The 12,485-nt window shown below is 38.9% G+C and overlaps 1 protein-coding gene across 3 annotated transcripts in view; it reads right to left on the bottom strand.

The window, feature by feature from the left end:
- dock8 (dedicator of cytokinesis 8) overlaps positions 1-12,485 on the bottom strand; it is a 93,741-nt gene that overhangs the window by 42,925 nt on the left and 38,331 nt on the right. For all 3 annotated transcript variants that reach the window (XM_061671898.1, XM_061671899.1, XM_061671900.1), the window contains 11 exons: positions 7,062-7,211; positions 6,629-6,709; positions 6,095-6,254; positions 5,885-6,021; positions 3,667-3,760; positions 3,406-3,568; positions 2,119-2,236; positions 1,650-1,720; positions 774-918; positions 581-682; positions 410-505 (listed from right to left, as the gene is read on the bottom strand). In XM_061671898.1, the coding sequence (XP_061527882.1) occupies positions 410-505; positions 581-682; positions 774-918; positions 1,650-1,720; positions 2,119-2,236; positions 3,406-3,568; positions 3,667-3,760; positions 5,885-6,021; positions 6,095-6,254; positions 6,629-6,709; positions 7,062-7,211 (1,317 nt within the window). The remainder of the gene's footprint in view (positions 1-409; positions 506-580; positions 683-773; positions 919-1,649; positions 1,721-2,118; positions 2,237-3,405; positions 3,569-3,666; positions 3,761-5,884; positions 6,022-6,094; positions 6,255-6,628; positions 6,710-7,061; positions 7,212-12,485) is intronic.

Below are 12,485 nucleotides of genomic sequence, written 5' to 3'. Positions count from 1 at the left end.
AAAGAAATGCTCAGTTAATTGAAGACTAAATAAGGGCTGTCCGAACCTTTTCCTCCGAGGGCTGCATAAAGAAAAATACGAAGATGCCAGGTCCACTTTGACATTGTTCAACTTTTAGAAATGTTTTCTTTCAAATATGTAATACTTTTTCATTGAATCATCATTTAGGTGTATATATTTTTTATTTTCCTATACTTTAGCACAGTTTTAATGTTAAACTGTGCATAATGTTACAGTGGCTTTCAATAAAATTCCTGCCTCGTTTTTTTATGAACACTTGGGCCAACTATTGTACTACTGTATTTTGATGATCTAATTTTGTTGGTGCTTGGTGAATTGTATTTGTTGCAGTGGTACATCGTGTAAAAGATTTGAGAATCACTACCCGAAACCATCAACTTTAACTGACCTGAGTGTGCACAGAAGACACAGCCTGGACCTCCAAATTGAACAATCCCTTGTGGCTTTCCATCCACTTGACTGGGGGTATCTGAGAAGGAAGTTTCTGGACAAAAACAACAAGTGCACTCATTCAAGAGGAAAACAAGTGCTGTTGAGATGCATCTTTAAACATGTTTACCTCAGCAGCGTGCAGCGAGTAATTAGGAGGTAGTCGCTCCAGGACAATGGGCAAGCAGAACTGACCCGTGTGCAGTCTGTCATTAATCCACATGGGCAGCCACTAAGTGAGGACCCAAGAGCAATGTGTTGCATTCTATCTCAGAGTAAGAAAAATAAATCAAAAGCTCATTGTGTATGTCCATGCGGCTTACAGAGTAGCCAATGAGTGTTTCGCAGCTGCTGCTCTGGTTCTGCTTCTGCTGGCAACTGATGTGGTAAAAGGTGAAGAGCAAGTGGTGTCGCTCTGTTAAACGGGCGGGAAGGGCCAGCTTAACCTCCTCGTAGAAATCAGGGGATCTGACCAAAAAAGGAGAGACTCAGAAGCGGTCCTTGGTTTATGACGGAGTCGGAACGCGCCGTAGTCTATCACTAACCTATGCTAACGCAGTAGAAAAGTCAGAATTACAGTAAACGTGTGTACGAAAAACACTTCTATGCTATAAATAAAAAACAATCAAATGAAAACCAGTAAGTATGGCAGTAACTGAGCATGCCGACTTGTGCCGTGTGACAATGCATTTTTATGATGTTACGCACACTAGCACGCCATATTGAACCTCACAATAGGGTATCGGGAACGTTGTATTTATTTTATAGTGCTTGTAATATATTTATGCAGTCTAATATCATGACAGAAATATAATTCTATTCTAGTAAAATCCCCCCCAGTCATGGTGGAAGTTACGTTCCAATCGCACCGGCAATAGGGGAAACGCTGTCATGTAGATAGACCAAATTAAAACAAAGATTTTTTAATGGCCTAAAAATACCCCTCAAACACACTTTAAAAACATTGAAACTTATTATAAACACACTGCATACATATTTGAACACACACAAAAATTACAAAATGGATAAAATACATGCAATGATAATGGAATAATTTTTTTTTATAGTTTAGGCCGTAAAATACCTGTCCCATAAGCTGTAATCACACTGAAAGTTAACTAAACTTAACTAATAAATCTGCATTAGGTGAACCACAATACAGTGGGAGGTTACTGTATATTGAAGAAGATTCAACTTGCTTGTTATGGTAGGTAACAGGAGTGTAAACTTCCCGCACAAATTCAGGGCCACTGGATTTGCCAAACATTATCTGGGGGCAGAGACACACACACACACACACAATTCATAAAGGTTCAATTAGTGTACCATATGTTTTTATTATTATCAATAAAGCTGCAATATGTACCGGTAATTCAATCAATGGAAACTGCGGCAGCGCTTCTTTTCGGAACCCTAGTGTTTTTTTGAACAGCTTTTGGGTTACATACACATATTGTAAACTATTGGAGGACACCCGGGGGGGGGGGGGGGGGGGGGGGGGGGGGGTACGGGGACGGGGGGACGGACTGAGGCACAACCATGTATTTTGAAACTTATTTTTTCAATTGAAATGTTCATAACTTTATGTTCTTTTTGAAATATCGCTTAACAACTTAATTTGGGTAGTGTATGTTTCTGGATGGTTCAAGAAGTAGCAGCTGTACTTACAGGTAGAGCACAGCTGGGGTCTTCTCCGCTCATAAACTGGATTTTAATGGTGATGTTTCGCGCAGACGTTAACCTGTTAACAAAGTTCAGCCTCTGGGGATAAATAAAGAGCAGGTTCCTGCAGAATGCAAAGAAAAAAAGTGATGTAATATATTTTACAACACTAGATGGCAATAATGTTATGTGAGTAACGTTGCAATAAGTGAAGCAATGGCAAAGAGGGGTTTACTTGGCTTTCAACCTAAAACTGCCATGTCTTGAAATCAGGATAGGAGGACAACAGTGAAGAAATTGCCAAAGAATGCGTGCAGTTTTTCATAATAATTTTCGACTACACAAAACATATTTATTATACCAAATATATATGAACACAAAACAACACCACACAACTGTGTGATGTACATCATCTGGAGCAGTTCAGAATCAATATCTATCTAACAACATGACAAAAACAAAACTTTTAAACAAATACATCATACTCACCAGAGATGTGTGTTCAGAACGCTAGCAATCTGTTTTGTTTGTCGAACACTTTTGCTCTGACCAACCAATCAAATTTGAAATCTGATTGGTTCAAGAAGCAGTCCTATTGTTAAAATAGTTACATCAGGTAGCACTACTGATTCTGAAGACCCTAGCCAGATTAGAATGCCATGGTAACAAATAGAGGCTGGAATCTGATTAGATAAAAATATATATATAATATCCACATACATCTACTGGAAGCAGTGCAGCCACTACAAACACTACAAAATGAAGAGAATAGAATTTAGGTTGTAAATGTAGGTCAGTGCTTCTGACAGTGTTTGCTGGCCTTGACTGTCCACAAATGTTTAAATGACTGCCTCTCACAGTGTCAATCAAAACAAAGGCAGAATGCAGCACAATCTAACCAGCGACATCAGCTCTTGACTAATGAGTGCGGCGTGACTGTTCTTGTTGCCTGTAGCTTGTTGGAGGAATAAAAAGTTTCTGTTTGGAAAAGAAGGCCTGTTTGAACCTCAGGCTATATTCTTTTTCTCCTTCCAAAACCATTTTTTTATTTCCTATTTGCACATTTTATACAAATGCTTTCAACGCTCTCAAACATAGTACTTGTACTTGTTTTTTGTCAATGTCTTTATGTCCCCAAAAGTGTTCTGTAAATTGACTGTCTGTTGTACTAGAGCGGCTCCAACTACCGGAGACAAATTCCTTGTGTGTTTTGGACATACTTGGCAAATAAAGATGATTCTGATTATAGTACAAGCTATGGGAGTGTTTTACATCGGAGTCACTGTGCCTCACCTGTAAATGTTATGAGGCACATAAACCTCACTGGAGGGGAACTCCAACACTTCTTTGACGTGTCGAATGTTCTTCTCGGCCACGGGAAGGAGGGGGATGAGCTCAGTGGACAAACAGGCCTGAGGTAAGTCGTGCAGTGGAGACATGTCCAGCTTTATGGAGCCTAAAGAAAACAGGATGTGAATCTTGGTTTTGCACCATTTCACAATAAAACCAAATTGAAATTTGTTATTATTATTATTATTTTTTTTAACACGCCACCTGATATTGTCTTTATTCGCCTCTGTGGAGTGGATGTCTTCTTAATCTCATACAGAAATTTGAGCAAGTCCTCGTCACTCAAACGATCCCCTTCCTGAAACAGCAAAACCAAGAAATCAAAGCTACAATATGTAACAATTTGGCCTTACAACGACAGCTTGAAATTCATGTTGGAGAACACTAGATTTTTTTATCATCGCCACAGCGACTATGTATCACACTTTTCGTGCTCTGTAATACTGGTGGACTAGCCAGGACTTTTCTCATGTTTGCTTAGCATTTGCATCTGCGCCAACGTAACTCTCACTGTGTGCAGTTCATGTAGGAACTTTGTCACAGACTAAAGTGATCACTTTGTTCCTAGACATGGCAAGTTTAGGGTAAACATGCATTGGTGCATCCCATGGGACAGCTTCTAATATGCTTCATATTATGTAAAGTAGGTCATTCAAGAGAGAAATTAATCCATTTAAATTACAGTTTTCATGTCCAATACAAACATTGTATGACTGTTCAATAAGCCCTTTGATGAAGAAGATGACAAACACCATAGAATTTAAGAAATAACTCGTAGCACAAAGTATAAAACTGGCAGTCCGGCTTTCCTTCTCCCTATTTATTCATTAGTCATTTATAAAAAACCCAATTCCAATGAAGTTGGAGCCTTGTGTAAACAGAATGCAATGATGTGCAAATCCTTTTCAACATATATTCAATTGAATACACTACAAAGACTATTTAATGTTCAAACTGATGAACTTCATTGTTTGTTTTTTGTCTGTTTGTTTTTGCAAATATTCATTCATTTTTAATTTGATGCCTGCAACATGTTCCAAAAAAGCTGGGACAGCGGCATGTTTACCATTATGTTATATCACCTTTCCTTTTGACAACGCACAATAAGCGTTTGGGAATTCAAGAACCTAATTGTTGCAGCTTTGTAGGTGGAATTATTTCCCATTCTTGCCTGATGTACAACTTCAGTTGCACAACTTTCCGGGGTCTCCGTTTTCATATTTTGCGCTTCATAATGCGTCAAACATTTTCAATGGGAGACAGATCTTGACTGCTGGAAGGCCCGTCTAGTATTCGCACTCTTATTATGAAACCACGCTATTGTAACAGGTGCAGAATGAAATAAGCAAAGATGTCGCTGAAAAATACTTGGATGGCAGCATATGTTGCTCCAAAACCTCTTATGTCAGAATCAGAATCCTCTTTATTGCCAAGTATGTCAAAACATACAAGGAATTTGTCTCCGGTAGTTGGAGACACTCTAGTATGACAATAGTACAGTACCTTTCAGCATATACTGTGTCTTCACAGATGTGCTCCCCCTGCCATGAGCACTAACACATCCCCAGACCATCACAGATGATGGCTTTTGAACTTTGCATTGATAACAATCCAGATGGTCCTTTTTGTCTTTGGCCCGGAAGACATGATGTTCATGATTTCCGAAAACTATTTGAAATGTGGACTCGTCAGACAACGGCACACTTTTCCACTTTGCGTCAGTCCATCTCAGATGCGCTTGGGCCCAGGGAACTCGGTGGAGTTTCTGGGTGTGGTTGATATATATATGGCTTTCACTTTGCATGGTAGAGTTTTAATTTGCATTTGTTGATTGAGTGACGAAATGTGTTAACTGACAACGTCTATAATATCTATAAAATGTATTTTTTTGTTAATATTGTTGGGTGTCTGGAATCGATTAATTAGGTTTAAAGTCATTTTGGAACTGCTTAATCACGAAAACTGAGGTTCAACTGTATTTATATTTACTACTACATTGCTATTGCCTTGCATTGGTCTATTATTTAAATTTACTACTAAAGTGTTACTACCTTGCGTTGGTCTAAGGAGAAACAATACATGTTCTTTAAATAAAATAAATTTATTTTTAAACTGGTTTTAATTTAATTTTTATTTCTCTAGTTTTAATATATTTATATATTTTTTCAAAAGGTGTAAATTCTCAAAACACAAGAGAAAGACGACATACGATTTTAAACTTGATGCGTCCTTCCAAGGTTAAATAGCTTGAATTATTATTATTTTTTTTTTTTACAGTAGCTTGACATGTGGATGCCAGGAATGGTTGTGTGTTAACAGAATGCATTTGGAAAATTAAAACAATATTTTTACAGGACATGACATCTCAGTATAACAATACAGCATTTTTATTTTAATTATTGTTATTATTTTGGAGTAGGACCTGTTTGAAGATAGTGCTGATGGTGATGGTGGCAGGCTTGAAGGCTGAGATGTTACACGGCTGCTCGTCGAAGGTGCTGAAACGTTCCGAGTTCCTCCTTGGCAGCTGCGCTTTACGATCTATGCTGCTGGATTTCCCTGGAGGAAACGAAAAAAACATCTAGGTCACATGAAAAGAGCACTTGATAGGGAAGGTTGAAAAAGTGCACACCTTTAATGCTGTCAGAGTCGGTGACGTCGCGGTCGATGGCGGCAGTGCTGATGACTTCCATGATGTTGACAGTGGCCCAGGCAAAGGGCATACGGTAGCGACCCAGCCTGTGGCAGAAGGCCTCTGCCTGGCCTCGGAGTTTCTCCAGCTTGTCCTTGTTCTGAAGGGCCACAAGCATGAATTCTTCAAATGTGACATTCCTAAAAATCATGTACTACACCAGGGGTTTCCAAATATTTTTCTCCAATGATGCAAGGCCTACTTCGGCATTCCTAACCTTTAAATTAGTGAACACACATACAAACCAAACCATTTGCATACATAAAGCTATGCTAGTCAAATATATTGTATATTGTTTATACTGTATAGATTCATTTAAAAACATTCATGGATTTCTTATTGACTTCTTTTAAACAGCAAACTAATTGAGACACTTCCACTTCTTAATCGAATAATATGCCCATCACTAGTCGCTATATTTTATTTAATATAACCAATTTCATTGCTTTAAAGTTTCCCAATGGCCTACTTTACCTTTGACGATTCACAATCCCTCATTGTCATGTAAGGCTCTGCGCAGTCACCGATCTCGCCTTGTTGAAGGACTTTTTCAATCTGGAAGGCAAAGTACAAAACCCATAAGATTGAGTTAAATCCAATCCAAGTGACCCAACGAAAAAATCAGTTAAATCCAGAAGGAAAACAAGGCAACCTTTTCTGTGATACCCCGCTTTGCATGTGAATTTTTAAAAAAAAACTTTCCTAAATTCAAATGCTAATGTTCAAGTGTTAATATTCAAACTATAGACAGTTTAAGAGTGTATTTAAAATAATACTATACATAGTTTTTAGAAATAAAACCTCTGCCACATTTGATAAATACTTGGGCCTACTAAATGTGTTTTGTTTTTTGAGTTGGTAGTGTAAAGAATTTAAGAACCACTGTCCTTATGGATTTTATGCTCACCTTGATGACCAGATAGATGTCCGGCGAAGGGTAGGTGACAGAGAAAATGGCCGACCGGGCCAACGAGGAGGGATCTACGTGAGGAGTGTGCGATCGCAAAAAGCCTTTAAACTGCTCAGAGTTCAGGTCACAGTAGAAGTTCTCAGATATCTGAAAGAAGAGGATGGACTTGTTTGAACATCATCACTATATCAAATGAGAGCACAGAGAGTTTTCAAAGAGTTCTCTATAGCACTTGTCCTTATCGGGTTGCGTTTGAGCTGGAGCCTATCCCAGCTGAGTTTGAGCAAGAGGCAGGGTACACCCTCGACTGGTCACTAGACATCGCGTGTCACACAGCGAAAAATAACCATTTACACTCGCATTCTCACCTATGGATAATTTAGTCTTCAATGAACCTAACATTAGGGCTGGGCTAGGGCTATATTGGGAAAACAAAACGACATTGCGATTTATTTTATTTTATTATTATTATTTTTTTTTAAACTGCAATATAGCTTGCGATGTGAAATAATATAGGATCAGTGTTTGGAAAGTTAATTTTCGACACGAATTAGTTAAAACTTCAGTTCACCGTTTCAAAATTGAACTAGTTCAGGTTACAGTTCATAATTCAACATTTTGAACTCATTCACAGATCCAAAAGCGAACTAGTTCAGTTCTTGTCTTTTTTTCCCCCCTCAATATGTTGCTGACATGCTAGTACCCTCAAAATACTGGCATTTCATTTCTACATTGTTGCTACCCATTCGGTCCACACTCGTAGCCACCTGCAGCGTTCACCCCACAATCTCAAAAACATGAGGAAAAACTTGAATGGTCTTTTTTTGTTTTGTTTTTTTTAAATGAGGAATTAAAACAAAAACTGACTTTTGTCCTTAATGTGCAAACAAAAAACACAACACAGTGCGACAGGAACGATACTGATGGTGTGATGGTTGTGCACACATAACAAAATAAATCGTTTTAATGATGTGCACTGTTTTACACGATCAGCATGAATGTGCACAGAGAGGCGGTAGTTTACAAAACCACATGCAGTGTTGCCAACTTAGCGATTTGGTCATGAGGGACTTTTCCGAACTCTCTACAACTATTTAAAAAGAAAAAAAAAAAAAAGACAACATGGGTGGAATAATTTTTAAACTGTTTTCCATACAACAAGCCATGGTGCCCATTTATACGTTGTAAAAGCATGGACTTATCAACATGTTGGGAAGTTTTGACACCTAAATATGTGCTTCCGATCCATAAATATTTTGGAGCGGTCACCTTGTCTCAAGGTAATTTTTTGCTGTGCTTATAAAAAGAAATTTCTATGCTTTATTGTGTTTCGTGCTGATCTTGGAGCTGATATTGGGTTAATTTGTGCTTAGTTTTCCTGGTGTTCGATGTCTGCACAGTGCACACTGTGTCTGCTGATACCAATCTGCAAATAAAGTGAAGCACCCATCTGAAAACTTCTCGTCAGTTTATTGAACTGAGGGACAGCTATAGAAAGAGATCCCACTCTTAGGCCATGTTGACATCGTAAGATAACAAACATGCAATTAAAACTTGTGATCTGTGCGCTGCTCATAAAAATTACCGGCGCCGGCAATAATTTCCAAAACGGAGGATTAATGGCAGCATTAGCTGGTTTTGTGACTACGGTTCCAGTGTAAACCGCTGCAGTATTATCATCACGACCTCAGGCTATGAACAAAGCCACATGTGCCGGTCATGTGAGCTTTGTGATGCTACGGATTTTCTTTTCACTGGGCTTCTTTCCAAGAGGACTGACCACATATAGCACTGCAGCAGACTTTGTGGTTGGCCCAAAAAAAGGCCCAGATGTCAACTACTATCTGTGAATCCCATGACACGCTTGGTTCGGTCACTCTCTGTGTAGATGGAAACCTCATACTGATAACAGGCCATGCTACAGGAAGCCAAATGTAACAGACAAAAGGGGTGTGGTCACAGTGTTGTCATCATTGGTCTTCTGCTCAGCGGGACAAATGCAAAGAAGAGCGCTTTTGTTGTGAGCTCAGGGTTAATGACAAACATATTCACTCGTGGAAGTCAGCCTTTCAACTTCTACAGGTCCAAGAAATATAGACCATATAGACCAGGGGTGAGCAAAGTATGATCCACGGGCCACACAGCGCCTGCTCCATTCTTTAATCCGGCCCAATGAGCATTTAGATTAAGAATTCTGTAATATTTGTTGCATTAATTTTATTTTTTCCTAAAATTGGGTCACTAAAATGTGTTATTTTTTATGCAATTAGCTAATTAAATATGTCTATTTATTTATTGTATACAAATATTAGTACAATATTACATTCCACATCCAGGGTGGGTAAAAAGTAAGTATACTGGACACTTACCGTATTTTTCGGACTATAAATCGCATTTTTTTTCATAGTTTGGCCGGGGTTGCGATTTATACTCCGGAGCGATTTATATGTGAAATTATTAATACATTATTGTTAGCATGTTCTTTATGCTATACTTATCTGACTCTGCATCTTTTTGCACAATTGTCAAAAAAATAAAAATAAATGTACCGGCATTACCAGATAACTAGCAACCCTTTATTGCTCAGTGACTGTTTTTCCTCAATGTCTTTATGTCTCAAAAGTGTTCTCTGTCAATTGACTGTTGTCGTACTAGAGCGGCTCCAATTTTTTCAGTCATCAGTTTTTTCCTGTCCTCCTTCCTCCCCTTCTTCCTTTTTTCCTTCCTGCCTGTTTCCCTTCCCTCAGATATGCATATTTATGCATCATTATATCCTTCTTTCCGTTGCTTTCCAGACACCTACTTCCTTCCATGCCAGACCTTTTGTTTTCCTTACTTCAGACCTATCTTCAATTCTGCCTCCCTTTCCTCATTGCCTCTTCCTTCAAACCCACTTTTATTTTGCATCCTTCCTTCCCTTCACCTCAGACCTGTTTTTTTTTTTCTTTTCCTTCCTTCCTTTCTTCATTCTGCCTTCCTTCATTTCCCTTTCCTACCGCTCTTCCTCCCTCCCTCCCTTCTTTCATTATTTCCTTTCTTCCCTCCTTACAGATATCTATTCTGCCTTCCATCAGGTTAGACCTACTTTTATCATTTTATTTGTGACTCTTCAGTGCTGTATTCAGCACTTGATGGACCAGTCAGGACACCTGGTTGCGTGAGCATTAATGCTAATGTTACTTTTACCATAGCTCAGATTTGACATTCATTGCCTTGGCTTCTTTCGTCTTTGACAAGCCATATCCTTTGCAGGTTTACTTGTGTCCACGTCAATACACTTGAGCAAATCCCCTTTGTCTACTTTAGTAGCCCAGAATTGAAAACGTCTGTGCAACAAATTGTCTCTCTAATGGAAGCTTAAACATTTTTTATAGTTGCAAGTGTCACATTGTCACTTACTCAAGGTTACTCCTCTTTTAACTGGTCATCAATGACCCGTGCTAGGTAGAAGTTATTACAATGTTATGGTGACTGTTAAGGAGCTGTGAAATGTTTTTAGGTCCACAAAGGAGAAACGGTCATGCTTAGTTTTGCGAAATATTTACTCTTGACCCATCCCTCTTTCCTGTTGCCTCACTGCTCTTGTTTCTCTCCTCCAGACTACTATATCCCTCTACTGTACATAACACTTTCTACTGCTTTTGTGCTGTCTGTTTGTCATTTCTGTGCATCTCTATCTCCTCTCTTTTTTGCCTCACAGGAATTCTTCCACTTGTGTTTTTCCTGCTCACAATGGTTTTGTTGTCGCTTGGCATCTGTGAAAATGGCAACAGATGTTCACATAATTCCCCATAATACTCTCCTTATTAATCATGGGTCTCTTGTCTGTTCGGGCTGAGTGGACGCATAGTGCTTGACCCGACAAGTGGCCTACTTATGTACCAAATGCAACAAGAGAGGTGCAAATATTGCAAAAGTTGGACAAAGTGCTGCACACAACTGTACAGTAATGTTAGCATCATTACTAACGATAACATGAGAGGTTTCCTGGCTAGTCCACCAACCTTACAGACCACTAAATTTCAGCATGTGAAAGCTCTTACAACTGTTGCACACAATTCTAAACGGTAATAATAGCATCAATGCTAACACAACATCAGGTGTCCTGGCTGATGGACCAATATTATACAGTACAGCACTACAATTTATAACTTGTTATAATTTGTACAAGCGCTGCACACAACTCTGAACAGTAACATTAGTATCTGTGCTAGTACTAACATGAGATATCCTGGTTGGTCCACCAATATAGAGGAAATGAGTTTTTTTACAAGCACTGCACACAACTAACAGTAAAGTTAGCATGAATCTTAACACAACATAAGAGGTGTAATAATGTTGTTATCATCATCATCATCCATCATTTTTCAATGTAAGACCACAATACATTTTAGAGGAAGACAAAGTTTGTACAAGCACACGACTCTAAAGTCCACATAAGCACCTCTGCTAATGCTAACATTAGCGATATTCTGGCTATGACCAATATTAGAGACTACTATATTTCTGTAAGTGGTAAAGTTTGTACAAGTGCTGTACACAACTTTCAAAAGTTAGCATCAATGCTCACACGAGTAGTTTCCTGGCTGGCCTGCCAACATTATAGAGCACTATTATTTTACTGTGTTACAAGGTTTGTGCAAGTGCTGCACACAATTCTAAATAATATTGCTAGTATAAATGCAAACACAACATGAGATTTCCTGGCTGGTCCAACAACATTATATAAATTCTAATATAAACTCTAAATTATACTGTGTGACAGTTGTGTCTGCAACTCAGAACAGTAACATTAGCATTAGTGCTAATGCTAACACATTGAGAGGTGTTGTGGCTGGTCCATCAAAATTATAGAACACAGCTGTGCAACAAGGTTTGTACAACTGCTGCAATTTTTTTAAGATGGCGCCATGAAGTAGGCATCCATCTTCAAAAGCTCTGTTGTTTGTTGACATTTTTTTGTCATTTGGGAGTGGACTGTTTACAGCGGCAGCGGGACATTCATTGAAGGAGAAAGTCGCTGCTTGACGGTTGCGACCGAGAGCTGGTGGAATGCCTACGATGGTTTCCTACGACTGGTCGGATGGCAAGGGGAAGCTGAGGCCAATGAGGAGTATTGGAAAAGTGGCCTGGAGGAGTTGAGGAGTGATGCAGAGCTAGAAGGGACTGGATAAAAAAAAAATTATGTATGTGTATATCTGTTACTCGCCAACGGATGCTACAGCTTGTTTATGTTTGTACTCTGAACTTGGATTGTAGTGAATGGGCCTGCAACATCTATGAGCCAATAGTGAAGGGAGAGCCCAAACCACCTCTTTCATGTAAAACCGCTTCATACAACAAAGAGCATGAATGAATTTATGTTTATGTGACAGTGGCCTCTTGGAAAGGTTATTTCGGCCTTCTGTATGTTCCACATAT

This window comes from Phycodurus eques, chromosome 3 (assembly GCF_024500275.1).
Source record: "Phycodurus eques isolate BA_2022a chromosome 3, UOR_Pequ_1.1, whole genome shotgun sequence".
NCBI lineage: Eukaryota > Metazoa > Chordata > Actinopteri > Syngnathiformes > Syngnathidae > Phycodurus > Phycodurus eques.
The sequence above is the reverse complement of the archived record's forward strand: the minus strand, read 5'-3'. Positions and strand labels throughout refer to the sequence as shown.